At 37.4% G+C, this 27951-nt stretch overlaps 1 protein-coding gene across 1 annotated transcript in view; it reads left to right on the plus strand.

The window, feature by feature from the left end:
• Positions 1–26664, plus strand: part of ics (ras suppressor protein 1) — a 38838-nt gene extending 12174 nt beyond the window's left edge. Inside the window, exons 3-8 of the mRNA XM_081749502.1 lie at positions 4906–5026; positions 10151–10269; positions 15082–15164; positions 18001–18115; positions 21266–21398; positions 24744–26664. Of these exons, the coding sequence (XP_081605628.1) occupies positions 4906–5026; positions 10151–10269; positions 15082–15164; positions 18001–18115; positions 21266–21398; positions 24744–24831 (659 nt within the window). The 3' untranslated portion in view covers positions 24832–26664. The remainder of the gene's footprint in view (positions 1–4905; positions 5027–10150; positions 10270–15081; positions 15165–18000; positions 18116–21265; positions 21399–24743) is intronic.
• Positions 26665–27951: the final 1287 nt, after the last annotated feature.

Genomic DNA, 27951 nt, shown 5'->3' on the forward strand with positions numbered 1-27951 from the left:
ACTGTAAGCGATTCATCTGATCAGGTTCCGGGAGCACTTGAGGAATGATTCCTAAACTGCTCCGGAAACCGGATCAGATGAATCGGTTGAAGTCACTGTTTGACTCAGAGTAAAAGTTTGCTGATGTCTCAACGTAAAAATAAAAACACCATTGACTAAAACTGGATAGATAACCGTAAATATCACATTGCTTGGAAACAAATTTAAAGGAGCAGTTCGAGTTAAAAACAAGTTTGGTGCAATAGAAAGAGTAACAAAAAATAAGAGACCCGTATTTTTTTATATCTTGATAGGCCGCCTCGTTCAGCTTCTAGAGGCATTTTTTTTTTATGTATCGTAAATGCTGACGTCATGGGTGGGATACGCGAGAAACTCAATGTGAGTCAGCAATCACTCCCTTGTACGCAGCAGATAAACCTTTAATAGTGCATTGGATTTAATAGATTATGTTTTGGATTTGTTAGCAGTCTTGTTTGTGTTTAATTCTTGAGGGACGTTTTAGTTAGTTGTTTTTCCTACAGCATTAGTATAAAAAAGAGTAGAGAGAGAGCAGTAATTACGTTTGTTGTGCGAAAAGTGTTTCTTCCAGACATGTTTTTAGGGTGGCACTGTCTCCCGGAGCTCTGAGAGATTCCCCCGGAGGAGACGAAAATAATACGTCTATAAGACAATAAATATAATAGTACTGTGTAAAAATAATGTGCCTCTCCGAATACGAAGTGTCCCCCCCCTCGTATTTTTTTTCTGAAAGAAACACTAGTGTGAAGTAGAAAACACGTGTTAGTACAGCGCGTGCTGTGTCTGTGAAGTGAAGTAGAAATGCCTAACACGTGCTGTGTTTTCGGTTGTAATTCTTGTGCAATTAAATCTGAGGTCATAAAGTATCCTTTTTTACGTTTCCAAGTCGTGAGAAATCACCAGATGTAAAACCTGGTGTAGTAGTAATCACCAGATGTAGTAAACATGATAAATTATGGCTCAAGAAAATCAATGGGAAAAAAATGTACCAAATAAAATCACTCGTGTTCCAAACGTCTTGAAGAGCCTGCCTTCGAGAAGTCAAGTTTACTGAAAGAAAAGTTAATGCCAATCGCGGATCTAGGGTGGGGCCGGAGACCTAGGCCCTCAGTTTTTGAGTGACAAAATTGATTTAACCTATTATTTAGATATTTTTGAAAGTTTTTAGTAAATATGATATACCTATCATAGTCTGGGTTCCGACCCCCCCCCCCCCTGAGTTTTACCGTCTAGATCCACTTCTGGCTAATGCCAGGAGAATTATTTACACGCAAACTGAGAAAGAATGCTGTTCCAAGTATATTATTGAAAGGTTTAAAATCCAAGCCATTGAACAAGCACCGATCTATGTCCAGTTACCAACGTACAAATATCGTACAAGATGCAATTGACGGTTGTAGTCAAGACGAGGCATTAGAGGGTAATAGAGACGATGTCACTCATGATTCTGAAGATACTGCTTTAGAAATAAGCTATACAATGTGAATTAGGTAGTGAAATATATCGGCTTGTAGAAGGACTCAGTGACGATGACTGTTCGTCAAGACATTGATCCATCGTTTAATTTCTCTGTATCATGTGACAATAATGATGTAACGGGTGATAAGAGTTGTTCCGCGGACAGCTATGCGAATAAAAGAAATTTAACCGGTGAAGTGTTTTTCGTATTCTGGCAAACTTTACAGATGTTATTTCATTTTTGCCTCATATGTTGCGCTCCTGTACATACCTTGAAGCACAAAATTATAGGGTCAGCGTTAAAAATTGCAACAAAACGTGAAAATGAACATGCTTATGTTTGGGAATCGGAAGAATGATTAAAGAAAAGGTACTTAGGTGTTGCAGCAATCTCGTCCGCCATCTGCTTACATGATTTTTTTTTTTTTTTTTTGAAACGCTGAACTTATGCTTTATAGGATACGTTTTATAATATTATAAAAGCGTTTGTACAGCACACCATCAGATATCATTTTCTACATGCAGATGATATTTGTAAGTCTTTGCAATCAGTTCTGGAAAAGGAAACCGCACTTAGAACGTGCCACCGCACCTCTCACAAACGAAATGCTTGGCACTGTGTAGTATGTAAGCCTGCTCTCGCTCCTTGACCACCAATGACGTCATTACAAAATCTTTCTTCCTCTGTTACTCGCTAAGGACTGAACGTATCGCGATCAAACAAATACCATTCCTTTTAGAATTTTAAACTCTACAAATGGAAATAAATTGTAAAAAATGCATTTCTAAGTCGAACTGCTCCTTTAAAGATGATTTTGTGCCATCAATCAACCAATTACTTTCTCTTACACCAACATTGCTAGAAAACCATTTTGTTTTAATATTGCATTGTTAATCAACTCACTGTACTTGCAGAAGGAAGAAGAAGTATAAAATCAGTTAATATACATCTGAATATGTTACTAAATATAGCAACAACTGTTTAACATCTTGCCTTGTAGTCGTTCTTTCCGAAGGGAACAATCACTTGCGAACTTGGATTGCTACCAAAGTATAACTACACCGACAAAAAATTAGTCACTCTCGTAGAACTTACTTAACGAGTAACACCACCTCTGTCCGGCATTCTGTTCGGAAGAGATTCCATGAGATATTGGTAGTATCTATCCACTTGCTCTTCAGTAGATCACGTGCCTATTTCTGTATTTCACCTGCTGCTCCAAATATTCTCGGAACAGGTTTTAAATTTGATTTAAAGCCTTCAGTGGGCTAGCGCGCGCACTTTTGGTGCACGGGGTCTCGAGTTCGATTTCCGGTAGGAAAGTTTGAACATTTTACACTCACTACGGTGGTTCGTATTCCACCTTAAACTGTAGGTCCACGCCTCATATAGCCTCGGTGGTGAAAAGGGACGGTAAACTTCAATAAACAATAATAATAAAAAAGATTTTAAAAAGACTTTGTGAGTGCCTGAATATTCATCAGACCATGAATAAACGCTTTGGGCCCTGTGGATACGGCGTTTATGATATTGGGAGATGAGATTGTGCATTATACATTATGAAGATGGAGAAATTATTGAGAAATTCCAAATAAACGTGCTAGTTCATGTTTCACTTTTACCTGTATAACTCGCCATGGTACAAAAAACTGCATTAAATTCAGTAACACAAAATACCTTCCAGCTTGAACTTCAGCTTTCACACTATTTGTAAAGTGCTTGATTGGACTTTCGTTGCATCATGAAAATAGATAAAATCACGATTCATCGAACTGCACTGCTATATTCAGTCCGCTACAATCCAGTGTCTATGTTATTGGAATCTTTGAACACACGTAGCTTTGTGTGTCGCACAAAGAAGCGACTCTAAATAAGCATTGCATCAAGTTCCATTCAGTGTTCTTCGGAAAATTGGCTGCGATGGAGCTGCAGCATTTCTTGTCGGATGTAAAATCTCTCTTCCTTGACCAGGCGTCCGTCTGGGTTAGGATCTTCCTGTGACCACAATTCTGACGTCGTTTTGTGTTCACATGCATGTTGGACCATTTCTCGTTGACAGATTGTTTATTTGTTATATGTCTATGAATACGTCCAGTGTATTTTTGCCGTTCTCTTACGTCTTTGCTCTCACCTGTCTTGAGCTGTTTCCATACAGTCGATTGGCAGACCCACTCTAGTGAAACGCTGTCTGTAACATGCCGTCCCCACAATTCTAATAGATACGCCATGAAATTGGGAAACATTACGATGACTCGGATTCCACTTTAAACTACGTAGATATGTCGTATAGCTTTGGTGCTGAAAAGGGGTACTCAACTCCACAACAATCAAAGCTGTCTATAACGATAGAAACAGGTAACGTTACAGAATGATGTGTCTAGTGGGGTTAATTGTTGCATTCTTAATAGTTGCATATAACTGGGAGAAGAACCTAGAGAGCGTTGTATTTGGTTGAAGGCTTTTTCCCTTGCAGTTGCTACTGGATCTTCGATGGTCGTGGTATCATCTTCATCCAAGCTTCGTATGTGTCCTATTTAAGACACCGAAAGAAAGTAGAGCTTCATTGAAACGGTTACAGTTTACATAATCAGTAACATGTCCCATTTACGTATGAATTACAATGCCAGGCGCATGTCCACTTCACCCCCTACCGATTGTTATTTCGGCCGTCAGTTCCAAAAAAGTGGATCGTTTCTTTTGTGATATCACGAACCCCATAAGAAGAAACCACAGAGTGTAAGATCAAATGACTTTTCACAAGAGAACACGTTGCTCAGTAGTAAACTGCTCCATGACTGAAACACCACTAAAAACCAAAAGAATTGAAAATATATTTATTAGAGCAACAACAAAGGTAAGAACAAGTGTACCAACTGCAAAACAAAGTAATTGCATATTTGCACTGGAAATGTGCATATTATCATAATTTTGAAAATGGTCGTGCAATCACTATCATTCGATTTTCGGTGGAATGACCTTTTATCAATATGGTGATAGATAGTTTAAACTTAGAAAGAGTGTTTATATTCTCAGTTATTCCTTTTCAGATATTCATCCATTCTATTTATGTAGTGTTCTTAGGTCGTCTTAGTACCATTCTTAGATTAAAAATTCACTAATTTCACATTGCGGTATGATTTGTGGTAATATGTTATTAACAAATATATAACTTGATTTTTCTTATTAAAATTGTTGCATATGTTATATTTGCGTCAATTGCAGGATAAAATAACACTAAATAAAAGTCATAAAGTTCGAATGAATATGTAGTTGCAATGTTACATTGTAATTGTTCGGGATGGCTTTATTGATTAAGTCATGTAAGCATTGAGAATGTGTGAAGCGTAGCAAATGAAAATTACAATGTATGAATTAATCTTGTATGTTTCTTTTTGACGATATATATAATGTTATCTTTCCTATTTTAGTTGTTCCTCCTGGTCTTGCCAACCTTGTAAATTTGGAGATTTTGAATTTTTTTAATAACCAAATAGAGGAACTGCCTACGTCGTTATCTTCCATGCCAAAATTAAGGATATTAAACGTAGGGTAAGTATTGGCTGACTCTCCTCTCATATTGTATGCTACTCCTCTCATATTGTATGCTACGTGATTCAGTAGCAATAGTAAGGCTTAAGGAAACCAAATTTGTTCTAATTATACTCATATTTAAATACGTAACTTGTTAACAGAGAGTACAATGAATTACAATTCACCTAATTTCAGTGCTTTATGATATGTAGACTGAAAATAAAATCCATGCTGAGTACTAAAATGAAAAAGTTTGGTTTAATGTCAAGATGTCGTCTATGTACACTCATGCCCAAAATTAATGTCGCATGTCTATAAATGTGTTGTTGTAGGAATATAAATTTATAACGAATTCGTGCGGTATTTCTTAAATGTTAGTATGTGTATAATCGGCAAAGACATGTATGTGGCAAATTTCATGTCAGAAGAGCAGCAAATAAGAACATTAAATCGAAAATAAGATTTTCTTGTCCATTCAGCAACATTTTGTTTTACTCATTCTAATTTTCGTATTTATAATTCTTTTTCCTATGAAATTTACCACAAACATACATTTCCCGATTATACACGTAGTATCAGTATTAAAAGTACTCTGCAAAATCATGATCAAATTATATTCTTACAAGAAGACAGTTATAGACATGCGACAATCATTTTGGACATGAGTGTACCTGACACTGCTCAGTGAACAACGAGCTACTTAGTGTTCACTGTGGAAGCAGTTCAAATAATCGCCAGAAGAATGCGCGTGGGTCTATATCCCACCAGTTCTGAAGTAAAATCTGAACTTTTTACTCAACATTTTCATTTTGGCACTTCGGCACTTACGGATTTTAAAGCCAGTCTACATATGATTTTAACGTCCCAAGATCAGTATGGGACGTTGTGTTTGTTCTTAGTGTACGCTGCTGTTAGCATATTTTCTCACTGAATTTAAAGGTTCACAGCGTTAGCACTTAAACTTCATAAAGATTATATATATATAGTGTAATTTTATTCAGTAAAATACAAAACAAGAAGTTTAGTGTATTTTTAAATACAGTAATAAGATATCCGTTATTTTAAGTTAAAAGGCTGTTGAAGTGATGTTATATTAATAGTAAAGTTTCAAACTGTATTAAGGCTATTTATATTGCAATTTGCAGAATTCATAATCAACCATAGTTTATGCTAATTTGTTGCTTTGGTATTAGCCCTGTTTACATGTGTTTTCTTTAATTCCTTTATACCAGTTTATTTTGTGTGTATTGTTATATACAGTAAGGTTAGGTAAATATCTTCTCTGCACCATGTAGTACAAAATAATACCGCCAGGAGCGAAAGTGTAACGAATTTCGAGATTAACACTAGCGTGTAGCAAATGCCTGTGAAGCCTTACATTTAGTGACCGCGTGGTTATTTTGCTCAGGTTAAGGGAAATGACCAATTGAAGTTAGAGAGTCGGAAAGTGAGAGGATGTGAGAATAACTCGACTAAACTGTGGCATTCATTTTCTACAACATGAGCTCAAGTACTTAAATAGAATTGGTGGAATGAAAATGTGGGAGAAGCCAGCGACGAAACATTGTCCACCACAAAACTCAAATGAAATCATTCTCATGGCTATAAGGTTGGGCTACTCGCCTTCGGTGCGGTAAATGCGAATTTGATACCCAGTAGGAGCTCATTTTGTAGCTAGAATGGAAGAAAGTAGAAACGCTTTCAAAATCTTGACAGGAAGACCAATCGGAAAACGACCATTGGGAAGACCTAGGCGTAGATGGGAGGACAATATTAAGATGGATCTCGCAGAGATTGGAATACAAAGTAGAAACTGGATGCAATTAGCTAAGGATAGAAGTCAGTGGAGAGCTTTTGTGAACACGGCATTGAACCTCCGGGTTCCATAGGCCATAGAGTTAGTTAGTTAGTTAGTTAGTAGGAGCTCATTTGGTTTGTAACGCACCTTAAGCTGTAGGTCAACGGCTCATCTAACCTCAGTGCTGAAGGAGATGTAAATAGTGGATTTCGTTACCCCTTTGCCCAAAAAACAGTAAAACAAATTTTACTCGTGTACTTAAGAATTAACCTGTTTTACAATGATATTTTTTAAAATTGTGTGTATGTACAGTGTACTTTTTTTTTTTTTGTTTCCGTTGGTTAAGTTAGACATTTCAAAATTTATTTTAAAGTGTGTAAAATATTATTTTTTATTCTTGAACTCCCTTTTTCTGTGATAAATTTTTAAACCGTGCAGTATAGTACATAACAATCATTTGTGAAGTACTGACCACTAATGGGTCAGAAAATGTAAATAAGGGCGGATTTTGATGTAAAATGTGTTTTGGAGTGGGACAGGAAGTGAGTAATTATAGAACTCCAATCTATCCCTTCCCTTGTCCTTCCAGCACATAGACCGTATAGTCGGGGGGTCTACTTTAGTTATTGTGCTGTCCCATCGATGATTTGAATTCCCTTTGTCGAAATTGATTTTTGGTCCTAGTACAGAATAATTCAGAAACGTTCCTTTCCGTGATATTGAACCACGAGTGTAGAAAAGCTTGAAGTGAGTGAGATTCGTTATCCTCTTGAGTCTCCTACTTTTTTTTTTTTTTTTTTTTTTTTTTTTTTTTTGTAATAACCAGATAAAGATATTTCTTCTTATGATTCCTATGTAAAATTCAGTGCACGTATAAGAAGCGGAGTAAATTCCAGGCGAAGACAAAGTTTCTCTCATAGTTTCTGTATTCTGATAAGGAATTTTCAAAACTTGTTCCTGGTTTTGCTGAAAATTTATTTCCAAAATTGTTAGCAATTTTCCGTTTCCGAAATCCTTGGGCAAAGCGGTAACGGAACCCACTTTTTTCTCCATTTTGATTTTGTTGACTAATCTAATGTAATATTGCCAAGCAGATTTTTTTTTTTCATTTTTCCAATGCGTAGGAATCGTTTTTTTTTTTTTTTTTTTTTTTTTTTTTTTTTTTTTTAGCGAGAAACATCCGTGAATCGTTTTTGAAGATCTTTTTCTTCAGTAGTGTACCGGGATGCCTTCAAAAAGTAATTATTCTAGGAAAGAAAAGTGGCTTAAATTCCTACACATTGGAAAAAATGAAAAAGTCGGCTTGAGAATATCATATCATACCAGTCAAAATGCATAAAAAGTGGGTTTCTGTACCACTTTGCTCGAGGATTTACATTTTAAGTTATTTCCGAAACAAGTTTTGAAAATCCCTTATCAGAATACAGAAATTACTACAGAGAAAAAGTATTTTCAGTTGGAATTTACCCCATTTCTTGTACATGCACTGAATTCTACATAAGAAGGACAAGAAGCATCTCGACACGGATATTAAAAAAACGGCAGAGCTGTCCCTCCCACGTCAGATCTATCAAAACCAGGGTTGGCTGGTTTAAACCAAAAAACGAAAATGTTCGTAAAAGTGTAAGTGTTTGTAAAATCTTGATGAACACACATTTGTGGGTTATCACGTTTCACTCCCGTATATTATTCGTATTATATTCAGACCTAAATTCCCCATTCATTACTCAAAAAGATTATACTACGAAATCAACTTTTTTATATATAAGTTTATAAATGTTTGTTTTGTGATTTTTTTGTAGTTATTGTTTACTATTGATAAAATACATCGAAATGCGGTACTTTGTGTGTGGGGGGTATGTCATACAGACCCCACGAGAGGCATTTAGTGAAATGAGTATCTACGGTATCTATTTATGTATAAATGAGTCTGAGCCAAAGTGGACTCAAGTAATTCGTATCTTTGTGATATGCAAATTAAGTCGTTGTATTTCTTTAATTTGGACCAATAAAAGTCGTTGTTAACTAACTTGAATTAAATTAGTTCTTCTGTACTCCGTAGTACTTTGAAATTGTCCGTATGTAATTCAGTATAATGGTTTCACTTGTGCACTGTTTATCTTTTTGTCCTTCTGAAATGACTCTTGAGAGCTATATTAAGAAGCATGTAAAGATCAGCACAACGTATTTTTATCAGGATTCCTTCGTGAGTGAGTCGGCAGACGTATCTCATTTGTGGCCAATTAGTCCTAGTTCCGAGTTTAAATGGAGAACAATTTCTCTCGGATGTAACTCGAGAAGCAGTTTTTATTCCGCCTTAAGCATGTGACCCCTTCCAGCATAACCCGGCTGTTGCATAATAACATCAAGGCGAAGCAAACTTATTTCTGTCCATATATGATATGAATATATAAAGCAAATTATTTAAACCAAATAAATCTGGTTTAAACCAAAAAAACCTGGTTTAAACAAAAAAAAAACTTTTTTTTTCAATAAAAACCATGGTTTCTGCCAACCCTGATCAAAACACTTAGAAGACTCGGGTCATGAAATCCAGGCACATGACATTCTACACGCATGCTCCAATATTACGGAGAGGAACGATTTTGAATCCTCATTTATTAAAACCAAAACTCAACTTAGACTGGAGGGATTTAGATCACCAATGAGACAGCATAATAAGAACTTAATAAGAAGTTTATCTGATAAAACTACCTCAATTTTCTTAGAGGTGGATCGGCAAGATACAAGCTGTAACGTATTAAAAATATAAATTGCTTTTTCGGAATATTTGATATCTTTTCTCTTTTAAAAGAAGGGGCCGCAGTGGATCAGTGGTAGAGCGTTCACCTCTGGTGCTTGGGGTCCCGAGTTCGATTCCAGTCCCCGTCAAGTGAGCTTTGTGGTGGACAAACACCATGTGCGTGAGTTTCCTCGGGGTTCTCCTGTTTCCTCCCTCTTTCTTCATTCCACCATTACATTCATTTCTCATCATCACGGTCTCCTTTAGCCTAGCCGGCATAACCATGGGACGTAAAACTTAAGGATTTCATTTATTTTAAAAGACAAGAAAACGTTAACAGGTTATAGAATTAGTGTTTTCCGGGTAGCAGTAAATGTGTTCGCGTTCAAGACCCCCCCCCCAAGAGAGGATTGAAATATAAAGGAAAATGAACTCGCAATGAAAAGAAGTACCAATTACTAAACTAGATTTCATTTTCTAATAAAATGTACCCTATAGCATGTATTAGCAATTATGCAAATATTTAATACCTAACCGCTAGATTTAATTTTGTGAATATTGATGAGTTTTTATAATGTTATTTTCCATTTCTGATTTCCAGCATGAATAGATTGAACGCACTACCTCGAGGTTTTGGTGCCTTTCCAGTGTTGGAGGTGCTGGATTTAACGTACAATAACTTGAATGAAAGCAGTTTACCTGGAAACTTTTTCATGATGGGTAAGTATAAACTGTTCTAATCTACTGTATATATAACGCTAAATCCAATTGTATGAAACAACATCAACTTCAGGGGCTGCGGTAGCTCAGTGGTAGAACGATCACCTCTGGTGCATGGGGTTCTTGGTTCGATCCTGCCTCGCGCTAAGTAAGCTTTGTGGTGGACAAACACCATGCGCGTAGGTTTTCTGGGGGTTCGACCATTTTTTCATTCCACCATTTCATTCATTTCTCATCATCACCGTCTCCTTTAGCCTAGCTGGTATAATCGTGGGACATAAAACTTAAAGATTTCATTTCAACATCGACTTCAGTTTTTTCGTTGCAGACTGCTTGTTTTCCCAGACATTCGATAGACATAGCTACTTTTGTCAGGAAAAGTAAGCTAAAGAGGGTGTTTTAGGTAAGGATTGGATTACCAGCTGAAATTGTATTTTCTCACATCTTCGTTCTGGTAGTGTGTGTTGTAAGTTTGAATTGTAAAAAATAGTGTTGGCAGATCTTGAAAGGTTTGATTACAAATGTTGAATCTGGGTTTTGACGTGATATTAAATTTGTAATTGGGTATCTAATCTTTTTTGTGAGTCTCCTATCTGGTTTTCCCTTTGTTCATGCAGAGCCCAGAACGTCGGAGTTAGTAACTATTTTCCATTTACCTAAGAATGATCCTAATCGAAAGAAGGGATTAGATATATATCTTTCCTCCCTCCGCTGTGATGCAAAAATGCAATTGGCATCTACTGCATGATGGAACACATGCGTTGCACGTAAAATAAATAAATAATTAAATAAAAGTTTAATAATGTAGTAGGATCTAAATATTCAGGATATCTGGGCTTTAATCTGAATAATAAATGAATATTTCGATATACACACAAACTGCTTTATAGGATACACTTCACTCTAGGATGTTGCAATTTTATGTCAGTCAGTGAAACAAATTAGCTCACGTGGATTATTTTCGCACTTATGATTCTAAGGGTAAGACAAGTCTTTTCTCACTATATGCTTCGTATGTGGGCAGGGAGTGTGACTTGTTCTATTGTTTCTGCATTAACAGTGTGTATAATTAAGTCATGATTGAACAAGTGAGTTTCGTTTCATAGTGTCAAACTACGGTAGACTTTCGAAATGCGAATTTAGTATAGATGGCTAGAGTTTAGCTCAAATGTAGAAGATACGTATTTTTTTTTTAAGGCTACATAAGTTTTTATTTAAATTTGTAGATATGTAAATTCTATATTCCAAAAGCAAATTGTTCTAAAATAGATGGAACATAACGCAAAATCACGAAACAGGAATATTAAAGTCAGTGGAAAATCAATGAAAGAAATGAAGTCGTTCACTTATCTTAAAAACTATAAAGAGATGGCTTATGGAGAAGCTTATTGCAAATACATACTGAAGAGCTTAAAAATGATGTATAACACATAAGGTAAATATAGATATAACATTGTCAAAAGGCAAGCTGAGTAAAATCAATAATAATGATAAAATATATACATCTTCTGCAAATTACCCAGGGTGCTTCACGCGAAAGTTACGTGCTTGAAATATCTCACATCTGGATTTGGAAAATCCAGACTCGATTTAGTACGCACCGTGACCTTTTACCTGATCACGTGACACAATCTGGTTCTTACGGCAAACCAGATAGGCCCATTCAACCACTTCTGCTCTTGATAATGTTGCGGATAGTGATGGTATGTTATTTTGACGCTGAATCGATTGTTAAAGAACACTTGTCACTATTTATTCCCGTTCTTATTCTATGAAACCGAAAATGGTTGATTTTTACTCTTCCGGTTGGAATAGAGGGTAACGAAGGAGGTGGAACCTATGCTTGGGACTATGAATCGTTTGCAGAAAACCTCTACTCGATATCGCTTACCATTTTAGCTCTATGGAAATCAATATTGAAACGGAAAGTACTACTAAGTACTTATGTTCTGTTCCATTCAGTGGTAGTAAATTTGAACCGCTTCCGGTGTAGGTAGAGTTTTGGGGTGGTGACTATGTGCTCTCTTGCGACTCTAAAGAGATAAAAAAAAAAAGAAGCAAATTGTCGCTATATGTATTACCGTTTTTGTTGTGTGGCGATAAACCAAAGATTATTAATTTCAGCCACTACCGGTGATCGTAGAGTGTTATTGAGTAGTGATGGTTTGTTCTCTTGAGACCCGTAATCGATTGCAGAAAACCGCTTGTCGATATCTATTACCTTTACCTTTTTGTTCTATAGGGAGGAACGTTGAAATCGGAAATGGTCAATTTCTATCTCGTCCGGTTTGAACAAGGGGTTAACGCAGGAGATGAAAGCCTTTCTTGAAATGTTGAATCCATTGCATAAAATCGCTTCTCAGTGTCTCTCTTTACCTTAGATTAACCATTTCTGGTTTCGGTAGAATGTTCCGGATGGTGACGATATGTTCTCTTGAGACGTTGAATAGATTGCAAAAAAGACTACTTCTTGCTTTCTATTATTATGTTTCTTCTATGGCAATAAACGTTTAAACCGGAAATGATTAATTTCAGCCACTTCCGGTTTGAATAGAGGGTTAACCCTCGCACTATCTGGGTATTTTTTTTTTTTGTAACGTGGACTACCAAGTGGGGGTATTTTGTTCCCACCTGTTAAGATTAAATATATCTCTCAAAGGAACAAATTAGAAACTCTCACAAAAATCTACAGAGATTGAAGTGAACAGTATACAGGGTAAGACTAACAGGTATTTATTATGCTATCATCTAGGAGTGAGACTTGTAAATGTCAATCACATCTCTTACCAACGAGGGGGAGGGTACTTTAGTGCCCACCAACTTAAAATAGCGAATTTATGACACACCAACGTGAAACTCTCAAATGAACAGTACACGGCATAAGACTAACTGCCAAATTCAGAAAAGGCGGGAAATAGCTATTTATTGTACTGCCATCTAGGAGTGACTACTAAATCTCAGTCACATCTCCTATCAATGAAGAAGGGGGGGGGGGGGAACTTGTGCCCAGTAACTTAAAATAGCAAATTTTATGAGACACACTAACGTTCAAGTAAGGTATTCGCTTTAACTAAACATGTTGAGCAATAACGAGGAAATTGGATTACTCTTACAATTTAAAGGAACAATTAGAAGAGTACAAAAAATATACTGTGTGGGCACAAAGTACCCCACTGTTGGTAGTCCGAGGGTTAACAGAGGAAATGGAACTTGTTATTGGGCTGCTGAATCGATTGCAACAAAGAATTGCTTACCGATGTATTTGGTCTAGGAATTAATTCGTGCGGTTGGTACGCACACATTGAAGCTGTAGTACAAACACAAAATACATAAATACCTTAAGAAAAATATTGTCCATCGCTAGCCACCACTTTCGCCCATCTGTCAGGCAATGTACGGATTCCGTGGCGAAAGAAGTCCTCATCCTTGGAAGCGATCCAGTTAGAGACCCATGTTTCGATATCTTCTGAAGAAGTAAACCGCTGTCCAATCAAATCGTTGTTCATGGAATCGAACAAGTAGTAGTCCGAAGGAGCAACGTCTGGTGAATACGGCGGGTGGGGTAAAACTTCCCATCCGACATTTTCTAAATAGGTTTTGACCGGTTTTGCGACATGTGGGCGAGCGTTATCATGTTGAACAATAAGTTTATCATGTCTGTTCTCCCATTCTGGTCGTGTTCTGGCCAGAGCTTGCTTCAAACGCATTAATTGTCGTCGATAACGTTCTCCATTCATAGTTTCACCCGGTTGCAGCAGCTCATAGTAGCGGTTGCACCACACCTTTCATATCCCACCATATGCACAGTGAATATCTCGTTTTGGTTGTGATGGACCTGGTTTCACCCAGGCCTTTTTTCGTTTAGGGTTCTCGTAATGGATCCACTTCTCATCACCCGTAATAATTCGATGCAGAAACCCCTTTCTGCTCTGTCGTTGAAGCAGCAATTCGCAAATGGTTTTTCGTCTTTCAACGTCTCTGTCTTTCAATTCATGTGGAACCCAATGTGACATCTTTTGAATCATTCCCATGGCTTTCAAGCGTTTGGAGACTGTTGTTTGATCAACGCCTAATGCTGCTGCAAGTTGTTCCTGCGTTTGACACGAATCCTGCTCTAGCAATGCTGTCAATTCTTCGTCTTGAAATTTTTTTTGGCTGTCCAGCTCGCTCTTGGTCTGCCAAGCCGAAATCACCACTTCTAAACCGTGCAAACCACTTCTGACACGTTCGCTCAGCTAGAGCATGGTCACCATACACTTCCACCAAAATACGATGACTTTCAGTCGCACTTTTCTGCATGTTAAAGTAATGCAGCAGGACACCCCGCAAAAACACTTTATCAGGCACAAATTGCGCCATGTTCACTTAACTACAAACTGGTGTTGTTGACGCTTTAATCCACTGCCCTATACTACGAACGATACGCGATGACAGGGGTTTGCAACACATGTGTGGATACACGGAACTGTGGGACGCTCCGTTCGTTGCGCCATCTCTTGTCCACCCGCACGAATTAATTCCTAGACCAAATATCTCACTGGTTTTGCTCTGATGCCTGTCGATAGATAGACGGGCAGATATAGCCGTTCTACCGAAACTTATGCATAGCGTAGTTTGGAAGTCTAATAGAGGGAAGTTCATGTGCTTTTTATGACGATTATCATTGCAAAATGTCTGTGGCTAAAACCAATTAACTAATTCAGTGACTCCGAATTTTTTTTTTTGACTAATGTAATAAATTGGATTGCTGAGCTGAGCTTGTTCTGATCTAATGAATATCCATAGTTAAATGTTGCATAATTTCCATTGCAGAAACTCTCCGTGCTCTCTACCTAGGAGATAATGATTTTGAAACTCTTCCACCTGAAGTAGGACAGTTGAAGAATCTTCAAATCGTAAGTAGTTTCTTAAATTAAAAAAAAGATAATAATAATAAAATAAAATAAAAATGAAAAGGGTTTGCTTTGTTCAATTTTTCTCATATATGTAGATTTTATAGTGTATAAGTGGACTAGTATCGTGTCTAGATTTGTAATTTAATGTACAGTTGACAAGGTTAACTATGTCGGTCCCGGCATCCTCCACAGGGGACATAAAATATAACGACATTATTATTTCTTTACAACTTTAAAATCGGACTGGCAACATTGAAAACTGTTTACAGAGGATAATCATAGATGGATCATTCCTTGTAAACAGTTTTCAATGTTGCCAGTCTGATTTTAAAGTTGTAAAGAAATAATAATGTCGTTATATTTTATGTACCCTGTGGGGGACACCGGGACCGACATGGTTAATCTAAGAAGTCGGATAAGGCTATGCAAATAATTACATTGGGATATGTAACAAGAACATGCATATACTAGCTTTTGAGAGCTCTTTTTATGGCTATATGGTTAACGTAGGAGTCTTCGGCGCGGGAGACCCTAGTTCGATTTCTGGTAGGGGTTCGTGTGATTCGGCCGCACGTTAAAATGTAGATCCACATCTACTAGGTTTTGAGTAATACTTCCATGGTTTTTGCGTAAATCGAATATGCTTCAAGGTATCATGTAACAAATCTTCCCATTAATGCTATTTGATGTATTTTTTTTTTCCTTGGTGGTAGTTGATGACATTTTTAAAAATGTTACGATGGTTTATAAATGCACAATGGAATTCAACATTTTGTCCCATAAAGTTACCATACCTCACTGTTTAACACATTTCTCTGAGAGCTAATAACAGTGACATCATTCCATATTGAGATACAATATTAGTTTGAAATAATTACATATTCAGCTGTGACACTCTCCTTGCTTGAAGTATTAATTCATTATAGTCTATCAAATCTAGTAATAGTAAGTTTTATTGTATTTTATAAATTAAAGGGTTTCATTCTTTATGCAATGACATATTTCATAGGGATTTTTTCAGAGTAGTCACACTAGAAAAACTGAAGTGATAATACCTAGTCTAGCCATAAATACTGTTACAGAAGTACCAGAGGCTGAACACTGTTTGCTGTGAGTAGAAAGAACAAACCTGGCGATGGAAAGTGTGATCATGCATTGAGAAGTCTGCTGTAGAAAGGGACACACGTAAGACGTATAGACGGGATGGAATGGGGTGAGTACGAAAATCATGTAGCGCTATCACTGCTGCCCTAAGTTGTAAAACCAGCAAGTGAAATTTTTAACACACTAAAAAAGCTTAACATGAGTCGCATGTTTGTGTACCGCACCATCCAGCGTTCTTAATACTGGTCTGTTCAGGACCGCCCGAGAGCTGCCGGCCACGAAATACAAGGACTCCAGAAGCTGTGAAAGCAGTGGCGGCGCGTGTGAAGAGAAATCCCGTACGGAAGCAGACAGTAATGGCCCGTGAGATGAACATCTCCAAGCGAACAATGTCCAGCCTACTCAGGGGAGCCTATCGACGGTCAACAGGACACTTTCTGACGCCGCGTTTGATGAAGCAAAGGCAACGTAAAAGTAAACGCTTGCTTCAGCGGTACGCGCAAATTCGGCACAGATAGATTCTGTTCACCGATGAAAAGTTGTTCACTATCGAAGAGTGTTTCAATCGCCAAAATGATAAGGTGTATGCGTCATCAGCTCAGGAATACAGGGACAGAGTTCCGAAAATCCAGAGAGCCCATCATCCCGCGTCCTTCATGGTGTGATAGGGAGCGAGCTATGCTGGCACCACACGTCTTCATTTCCATGAAAAAGGAGTGAAAACTAGTGACCGGGTGTACCAGAACATTGTGTCGGAGCCTATAGTGAAGGACCACTACTCTCTTCCGAACACCCACATGGACTTTCCAGCAAGACTCGGCTCCTGCTCACAAGGCAAAATCAACCTAGGAGTGGCAGGAGCACAATGTGCCTGACTTCATATCCATTGAGGACTGGCCCTCTAGTAGCCCTGACCTTAATCCCCTGAATTGCAAACTGTGGACAGTGCTTGAGGATAATGCCTGCAAGAAGCGTCATCCCACAGTTGCCAGTTTGAAGCGCTCTTTAGTGTCTGCAGTGGCGTCCATTTCCCTGGAGACAGTGCGTGCTAACGGCGGACATTTTGAAATGATTGATGCAGACTGTTTCCAGACCATGTATGCTTCACATATGATATACATATTAAATTCACTTTTCTTTTATTGTTGATGTTTTTGGTAACAGTATTTATGGCTAGACTAGGTACTTAAAAAAATGGTGGGCTGGAGAGCTATGAGGGTAGTTAGAAAGTCTATTAAAAAGGGTCTATTAAATATCATCATAAACAGGAAACGCTAATAGGTGTTAATTGTCCAAGCAATTTGACTATTGATGTGTATAATGAAATTTTTGAATAATTGCATACAATTGGTATGGCTTTTGGATGGTTGGAAGGCAACCGCAATGAAGTAATAAAAAAAAAAAGTAATAAGTGCGTTGTTCAAATAAGAAATATTTATTATTACTCTTAAGTTTCAGTAGAGAGTTCAGTTCAAGTTACGTAATATTGACGCTGAGTATGTCTTCCTAACAGGTTGAAATAATAATAAACAAAGAGAAAATAAAATTTATATTAATTTAGGGCCAGAGAAATTATTGAATTCTACCTTCATCTTAAACAATGTTCTTGATCATTTTATTGCAGTAACTTTCGAGCGTCTGTATTGAATCAATCGTACAATATACACACACAAGACTCTAGTGCAGGAATTTGAGAATCATCGAATCAATTTGTACTGTTTTTGTTTTACAGCTTGTGTTACGAGATAATGATCTAATTGAATTACCGAAGGAAATTGGGGATCTCAGCCGATTAAGAGAGCTGCATATTCAAGGGAACAGATTGACTGTATTGCCTTCAGAAATAGGTAACGTTATCCAAAATTTCACTTCTTAAATATTAAGTAATTCATTCTTGTCTTCTAATTTACTTGGTATATATTAAATCAATTAACATTAAAACAATAATTCCTTCAAATGAACTGAATTACATCCGAAGATATACAGGTAATAGCGCTGTTATTTTCATATTATTAATATTATGAAGCGAGAAGGTATCTTGGCATGCCCAAACACTTCAATTCTGTTAAAACATGCCTTATTCTCTATTATTCTAATGTCAGAAGTCATCTGGAATATTGTTCAAATATATAGAACAGAAGTACATATTATATATCAAATACCTTAGAAACAATTCAAAATCTTTTTCTCGTCTGGTTGCGTTGGAATTCAAGTCTTATAAAAAGTATGCCTTTGGATGAAGTTAGATTATCATTGGGTATGTTCAAGTTGTTTGAAAGGAGGATTATTGTTGATGTCAAAATGTTGCACTCAATTATTCGTGGTAATTTGAATTTATTGTCAATGGTAACTTTCCATGAAACTAGTTATTATACTACAAATTCCAGTTTTTAGACCTACTTACTGGCTCAACGATGGGTTTGGGTACAAAACCTCGCGGCGACAACCTCGCGGACCAAAACCTCGCCTCCCAAAACCTCGCGGCCCAAAATCTCGCCAGGCCGAAACCTCGCGTGGCCAATACCTCGCCGCCCAAAACCTCGCGGGACAAAATCTCGCCGGGCCAAAACCCCGCCTGGCCAAAACCTCGCCGCCCAAAACGTCGCGGGCCAGAATCTCGCGGGGCCAAAACCTCGCCTGGCCAAAACCTCGCCACCCAAAACCTCGCGGGGCCAAAACCCCGCCTGGCCAAAACCTCGCCGCCCAAAACGTCGCGGGCCAGAATCTCGCGGGGCCAAAACCTCGCCACCCAAAACCTCGCGGGCCAAAATCTCGCCGGGCCAAAACCTCGCGCCCCAAAATATCGCCATACCCAAAATCTCGCCTGACTAAAATGTAAATGTACCAACAGATGATAAGGATGACGGTATAAAAGACGCTGTTTCAGAAGAAGTATCACGGGTATTTGACCAAGTCCCGCGATACCATATGAAAATTCTATTTCTGTATTAGAGGATTTCAATGTGAAGGTAGGGCGACAGGATGTTTTTAAACTGGTTATAGGGAAAGAAAGTCTGCATAAGGAAAGTAATGACAACTAACGAGGTTAGTTTCGTGAACTTTGGAACATCCAAAAACTTAAAATTTTAACAAAAATCTAATAATACTTATGAAAATATGAAACAATATATGAGTTTTTACGACGTCCGTTGATTATGTCCTATAGGTTAAAGGAGACGTAGATGACCAGGATGAAGGAAATGATCGAATAAAGAAAGTGGGAGGAAACGGGAATAACCCGAGAAAGCCCACGCACACGATCTTTTGTATCTTATTATTATTATTATTATTTGTAATGTGGAATTGCATATTAGGAAACACATTGGGTAAATTTTAAAGAAAAGTTTCATTCGCGGCGAGGTTTTGGCACGGCGAGATTTTGTCCCGCGAGGTTTTGGGCGGCGAGGTTTTGGCCACGCGAGGTTTTGGGAGGCGAGGTTTTGGCCACGCGAGGTTCTGGCCCGGCGAGATTTTGTCCCGCGAGGTTTTGGGCGGCGAGGTTTTGGCCACGCGAGGTTTTGGCCCGGCGAGATTTTGTCCCGCGAGGTTTTGGGAAGCGAGGTTTTGGCTCGGCGAGATTTTGTCCCGCGAGGTTTTGGCCGGCGAGATTTTGGGCGGCGATGTTTCGGCCGCGAGATTTTGTCCGTATACCCAACGATGTACCCATATATAAAACTGTCAACGGTGAATGGTCTTGCTACTATTATTATTTTTGAACAGAATTTCAGTGTTATTCAAGGGCATTTGTATATTTATTTGATAAGCAGCTGTGTGTGTGCATGCGTTAATTTTATTCAATTTTATATTAGGTTTATTTTCACTATTTGTATGTTCTTATTTTTACTCTACGGAAATTGTAATTGAACAGATAAGTCTGTAATTTCCAATTTAATAATAATAAAAATATATTTTTATTATTGCTGTTAACTGTTTTTAGATTATCATTTTGCTCACTAATTAATCTGTTAAGTAGTTGTGTTAACAAATAGAAATTTAAACAGATATAAAATAGAAAATGTAAAGAAGCTTATAAAATTAATATTCCTCAAAAATGGCTGGTGATTTTGAGTAGTGTATACTGAAGTGTATAGAATGAGTAGGCAGATTTATAGAAACAAAATACGCATGCATACATGTAATTTCATGAATAAAGTTTGTCAGGTATCGCTTTTCAAAATTCTGTTACCACATTCTCTGCAGGTGTAGTGGCTAGCGCGCGCCTTTGGTGCACATGCTCTCGACTTAGCATTGAACGCAGATCCACGTCTGATGAATTGAAAAGGGACGCAAAACTTCAACAAACAAAATTTGTGCTACTTTTATGAAAAGTTAAAATTTTCCAGAAGTAGCTTTTTTCCTATGACCTAAAGTTGTATGTAATATAATTAAGAAAGGCAATATGTTGTTGTAGTTTTGGCATTTGTGGTGCAATCGCAATGAATTTTGTACAGTACGGTCCTTAGATTGCCCAGTTATGAATTTGACAAATGACAATTGGTCATAACAGGCAGGATATGAGGTGTATGTGGTAATCAGTTGGCGCAATGTCGAAATTCGAGCAACGTGGAAACATCAACTTAATATTCAAATTGGAGAAATCTTCTTCAGAGACTTTGTTAGCCTTAACATCAGTTTAGCACCATTTTTATTCTTTTCGAAGATAGAAATGGTCCCTGAAAGATACCAGTTTCGTCTCCGTCGAAGAGATCAAAACTAACGCAAAAAGATCAAAAGAAGACTTTCGTCAGTGTAGCCAGCAATGGCAGCAGTGAAGCAACTGTGTGTGTTCGGAAGGTGACTACTTTGAAAAGCGATTAAGTAAATGTGTACTTAATTGTGTCAGTTAAGAGTTACGAGTGTTTCTCGTATACTGAATTATTTCAGTATTTTAAATTATATGAAAAGGATGTGCTTCTTAAAAAGTAAGCTTATTTCTTAGATATGTATAACAATTCTTTGTATTCTTCTTTGAGATAAATGTATCTTTTACTTGACAGGAAATTTGGATCTGGCCGGCAATAAGTCTGTCTTGAGGATGGAATATAATCCATGGGTCACGCCCATTGCAGACCAGTTTCAAGTTGGTATTTCACATGTTTTAGATTACATTCGATCGGAAACGTACAGATAGTAAGTACTATTTCATGTCAATTAAAATTGAATTAGTGAAGCCTTTAAGATAAAAAATTTCGTTCCATTCAACACTGGCAAAATCTCATATTTATGTTCCAGGATTGTTCCGAAGTCGTGAGCAATTCACAGAAGGAAAGCTCCTCGGGTCAAATGCGTGGCATACTTTAATTCTTCTCGTCAGCTATGCATACCTTGCCAGTCCCCTAGCCCCGATCTTGTGCAGAATGCTTCTCAAGGTTTCTCATATCACAGACCAAATGCTTCCCAACCAACGTCTTTTTTAGGCTTTTTTTTTTTTTTTTTTTTTTTAAAATGTTTAGTCCGATTGTGGAAAACCCCAAGTTTCGTCGATAAACAGAAGTATTTCTAATTGGCCTTAGACATCTATAGATTCCAGTCCGACATCGTATGCCGGATCAACCGCAGATTTAGTGAAGTTTTGGCAGTCGAAGTGGAACTCTCCGTTACCAATAGTCATAAACAATTCGTTTAAGCGTGGACTTCTAGAAACCTTTATAATGTCTCTGAAGGTCATATATTAGTCTTCCACAATTGTCTTGTGCTATGTATTAGTTCATTCATATTTTCTTGTACACCTTCAACGCTTGTCGGAGTGGGATTGTAATCATCTGTGTCGGCATTCGTCCATTATGGCATAGAGAATGACAGCGACCTTCAATGTTATCACCATATATTCATGGATGTTCTTGGATTGTAACATTCTCCCTGAAAAGAAATACTGATACTCAATGACTGTTCTCAGCTGCTTCTTTTCCATTTTCAGATACTACAGGATGACACATAAGTCGGTTAACACCCCTGCAGCACACGAACGGCTTGGCGTTCACACTTGGTTCATGATATATGTTGTTCGGGTGGGTAATGGACCATATTGCACGACATTGTTGCCATGGCGGCCATCTTGGATCCAACTTTGGATTTTTAAATGGGAAGGGAGCTATGTTGGGTATCATTTGACACAGCTCGATCTCAGGAAAACAGTGGCGCAGTCCATTTTCATCTACCGTTATTGATTAAGAAGTTATTGGATCACAAAGGGTTAAAATTTGGTATTATAGCATGTGCTCTATGTGCTGTCCTTCTTGAGCAAGGCGCCTCTGCCAATCCGCATGGACTCACAACAGCATGTCCAGGTCGACAGTTTCACAACATTGCAGCATTCACTCTATCAGATGGTAGATCGGTTCCCGTCGTTCTATTCAATGTCTCGGAAACTGTCTATCGAGCAACTGGTGTGAATATAACGCATAGTGAGGTGGAGCCCCGTCTTGCTGGAAAAAGTATGGGAAATCACCGTCCTCATTCAAGAGAGCAGGGAACACATCATATTCGAGCAGATCACGATATTTCTCACGAGTCAGGTACCGTGGATGAAGTACGGTCCAATAATGCGCGTCCCTCAGATTCTACACCACACCATCACCTTTTCTCTACCCACCTCTTTGCTGTTTTGGCGCCAATCTGGGTTTGTATCAGTCCGGTATCTGTGATTTTGTTTATTGACCTCTCCGTGGACGAAAAATAATTCCTCATCTCTGAAAAGAACACGTTGTGGGAACATGGGATCCTTCTCACACCTTTTTGTGGCCCATTCAGCAAACTACAATCGCCTTTCTGGATCATCCTCTGTTAACCGCTACTGGAGTTGCAGCTTATATGGGTGCCACTTGTTCACATGCGGCTCCCGTAGCACTGATCGCTGACTGATTCCTGTTATGGATGCCACACGGCGAGAACTGCGTTTTGGACTTTTTACAAAAGCAGCCAATACTTCTGTCGTTTTGTTGTCGGCAGTAGCGATCCGTGGGCACCCCGGTCGATCCTTGTCGTGCACCGAGCCCGTCTCATGGAACTTTTTCAACAACTTGAACACTGCAACGTGTGAGACGTTCTCCCTCTCTGAGTGGGATGCATTAAACTCAGCCGCAATCACCCTGGCAGATCGTCCACCACTGTTCTTCATGATCTTGATTCGTTCTGGGATTGTTAGCGACATCTTATATCACCTAGGACAACAGAGAAAAACATGTTGTAATGCCAAATGTTCACTCTGTGTGACGCAATAACTTCTTAATCAATAACGGAAGGTGAAAATGCTACATCACTGTTTCCCTGAGATCGAGCTCGTGTCAAATGACCTTTCCGTTTAAAAATCTAAAGTTGAATCCAAGATGGCCGCCATGGCAATCATGTCGTGCAATGTGGTCCATTACCCACCCGAACAACATATACCATGAACCGAGTGTGAACGCCAAGCCGTTCATGTACTACAGGGGTGTTAACCGACTTATGCCTCACCCTTTACATTATATTAGTACCATGGTACCCTTTGTAAAGAAGATATGGAACCTTATTTAGTAATAGAAATTAATATATAAGCATATTATGGATTCTCCAAATTATTTTTGTAAGTTTTTGGTCAGACTAATTTACGAGACAACCTTCTTCAAAGATATTAATAGGGAGAGTGTCGATGTCTGAAGGGAAATCGATTAGTTTCTAAATGCATAATTTCTCCGCTTCGTGCAATGTATTTTTATTTGGCAATAATTCAGTATTCTCCATATATAAATATAAATTTTTTGATAATTTGGTTTGAAGGAAGGTGCATTTGACAGTACATACAAAATACAGACGAACGCACAGTGAAACAATAAAGAGCGAATATGAAATGGAAGTAATATGGATTACACTCGAGCATAAGTTTGCATGTATATCGTAACTTATCCTTCTATGTGTTTCCGATATTTCAAGTGCACTTATCTTTAGAGCCTAGGCTTAGAGTTTTTCTGCCAGTCTTCACATAGTGTCACGTAGCGAACATGGTGTGTATATAAAAATTTTATATTATAGTATAATTTGTGAAAACTTCTATTCTGTTAGATCATTTCTTGTGGAAACTAGTGAATATTTCAATTTACTAAAATAAAATTATAATCACTACCCTTGCATTGCTTACCACATACCGATTCTCGCATATTGTAAAAAGAGCAGCATGGTCAGGGATGGTGATTAGAATTTTATTTTAGTCGTTTTCATGTAAATTGAAATATTAATTGATTTCCACAAGAGACGAAGAGGTAAATACAAAGGTCTAACAGGGTAGATGTTTCACACTGACGAAGGATAATTGTTGAAAATTTGGTTAGGTAATTTCCATAACACAAATGTAAAGTAATAATTTCTATTTTATTTACTCACTAACAACTCCCCGCTCTGTAAATCATTTTTTTTTTTTTAACTAATAGAATCCTTTAGTACAAACCACCACATAAATAGCAGACATAAATTGACTAAAAAATGTAATTTCTTTTCTTTTAGTTTGTACAGTCGCCATATTGCTGCTAGGACATCTCTACCTCCAAAGAACGACAAAAGCAAAAAGATTTCACGGATGAAGAGAGCTTAATTTTTGTAATATACTGAAACCAAAGTATTTTATATGATACTGACGTCGCACTTGTTGCATTGTTCAGAATAGGATCTGCGTTTTCCTGAAATTCATTTGTAATTCACGATTTGCTCTTAGGCTAGAAATACGTAGCAACTAAGTCGTTATCAGATAATAGTAAGATTGTAAAAAGGAAGGAAATTTCTAACTAATTAGTTAAGTACAGTTTAAAAGCTTAGTATTAAATAAATTTGTATCGTGATTTATAAAAACAGTGAAAACATCAAATTGTTATTTACGAGTGCTTCCATACTATATGTGCAATTCCATGAACAAAAATGGGGTATATGTTCCGTCAATAACTTCGGAATGAGTTTACCAATTTTAATGTGGTTTTCTTCCGCGAAGAGAATATAATTCTATGTACAGTACTGAAAACGTAGTCTCAATTGTTCACTCCGTTCAGAAGTCATTGACGAATGAACATTTAAGGTGTATATACAGCGGAATATTTTCAATTCGAAATCCAAGAGGGCACGAAAAAACTTCGAATTATCCAAAAAGTATGCACTGCTAAATACCTAAGCGAACAAAACTACTGTACCTTTGTACAAAAGCAATATGCAGTAGCCCTTAGCTTTAAGGAAACGTATTTGCGTGAAACAATATCACAATCAAACTACATTTACTCGTGTATAAATTAAGCCATATGTTCCATGGTGAAAAAGTACAGTACCACATACACTTAATTAATATACAAATCCATATAAACGAGTAATAACCTTAATTATCTTTCACTTAAAGAATCGGGATCTTCGTTTGGTTTGAATTGATTGTTTTTACATTACCAACAAAACCTTAAATTTCATTTCTTGTGTGTAATACGTTATGATTATTTCGGAAGGTTCAGATGAAATTGGCACACGCCGTTTCTTTACATCATCGCCGATCCCGTCTTTATTGTCGTCATTTTTTTCTTTTTCTTTCCTACTACTGCAATTGCATAACTGAAAACCAATTGTAAAAAACTTCTTGTACAATATTACTTGAAATTATCCAAACGCGAGGTTGAAAAGTCCGATTTATCCACGATTTTTTAATACAGTTTTCAAGGGGAATAGATTTTTGTTCAAATAAATGAGAGTCCGCTGGATACCCATGTTCCATGTTGCTGGTGATCATACAAGAAAAGATATAAATTAAATCAGGAGCGAAATCCCGAGGACTGGTTATATACCGAATACAAAACTAATCATAGTTACGATGCGTACCCTTAATAAAAGACATTTTATAGCTGCATAACTATGGGAAAAGACGCTAGATCCAAATCCAAATGTTCCTTGGGTTATATTTCTAGTTAGAACAATGCAATAAGGACGTTTAAAAAGCCTTTTATATCCTTTATATTTCTAGTGTATACTAATGTGTTTTTACAGAAATACTTTATATAAAACTGCCATTGTATTATAATGTTGCTGTTCTAAAAGTACGTTGATATAAAATAAAAGCATATATTTTTATAACCTTACGAACATAATGTATATTTTTATTGTCATTAAGATAATATTTAAAATACTAACTTAGAAAAATAAATTATGTAAAATTAGAAACAATGAAATCTCAGTAAATTATTCCTCTGCATGTGTTCAACGAACTTTTTAATAGCTTGGAAGCAAACAACTTTAGATGTTATCCGTTATTATTATACATTACGGGTCTGAATCCATTGAAAATAAACTGTGAATGATTTGCTTTTTTATGGTTAAAAAGTTTCCTTTGTATATGAAATGTACAAAATTTATGTACATAGCAACCCAAGTGTAATTGATTGTAATAAATTTTAATAACGAAGAGAGTGATTTAATTTAAACTTCCCTATAATGGCAGTCGCACTGGAGAGTTCTACTAAGTTTCTATATAGCCAGGACTGGATTAACCCATCTGGAGACCCGGGATAGAAAAAATATGTGTCCCCTGCTGACTTCACCTAATACATTTTTGTGAAAGTACAGTAGGAAAGTTAAGGGAATATGTTTCATGTTTTTGGTCATGTTTTATCTTATGATGATGATTGTATCATCATGATTCTTTTTTTTAGATAGCCGTTGAGATTTTGATTAGAGTGGAGGTCCGGGGCTATAGCCCCCTTAATCCGGCCCTGTATATAGCAGTTCTATTAACAATTACTCATTGTACAAGATGTTTCAAAAAGAATGACCTGATTTTAAAAGTCCATATCTATTAATAAAAACACTACAAACATGGAATAAATTGCAAAATACTCACAAAATCTTCAAGTTTTAGCTATGCAATTCTCCGTTTATGCAGCGAGTAGACTTTCGCGGACTCCGCTCAAACGTTTGTCCAACTGTTTCCCCCATTTCATTGGAAGTGCGAGGCCGACCTGAACGCTTACTCTTACACAAGCATCCTGTCTCTTCAAGTTGGCGATACCAATGACGAATGTTTTTGGGGAGCAGGTGGATCAATGCCAGAACGCCGACGAAAACACGCTGAAAGAAATTACTGGCTCAGTCTTTGCAAATTGCAGCACATAAAACGCGTTCTGTTGAGCGGACGCCATCTTACTTCTGACTGACTGCAAACTTCGAAGACGCACTGACTGATATCTAACGACGATTTTCTGAAACTCTAGGCCACACCTATTTAAACAACAATCATTTCCTTGCCGGTATGTCTATGTTCCGTAATTATTACCGTCCAAAACCATGTCATTCTTTCTGAAACGTGGTGTATGGAACAGGTGGCAATGTTCCAGTATACACAACGTGAAAATTGAAGTTTGAATTTTTTGCATTTCCCTCACCCCCCCCCCAGCCCTCGTTCCTCACTCAAAAATAGGAAGATGACTGAATATTTCAAAATATTTGTATCCTGAGCATGACACTAACACGCTTGTCTCAAGAGCACTGCGTGTAGTCTATCAAGCAAGGATGATATCCATAATTACTCCCACAGGAATATATGGGAAACCTGTCCATATCCTGGGATCAATTGAATATATAATCTCCATTAACAAACTCGATTTCTGGCTTTGACCCTTTATATCCTAGCCAATAAAGAGTTCTTGAGATTTTGTCTTCCACTAAATATATGAAATAGTTTTGGTAAACTAAA

This window comes from Thermobia domestica, chromosome 2, assembly GCF_964235325.1.
Source record: "Thermobia domestica chromosome 2, izTheDome1.hap1.1, whole genome shotgun sequence".
Taxonomy (NCBI): domain Eukaryota; kingdom Metazoa; phylum Arthropoda; class Insecta; order Zygentoma; family Lepismatidae; genus Thermobia; species Thermobia domestica.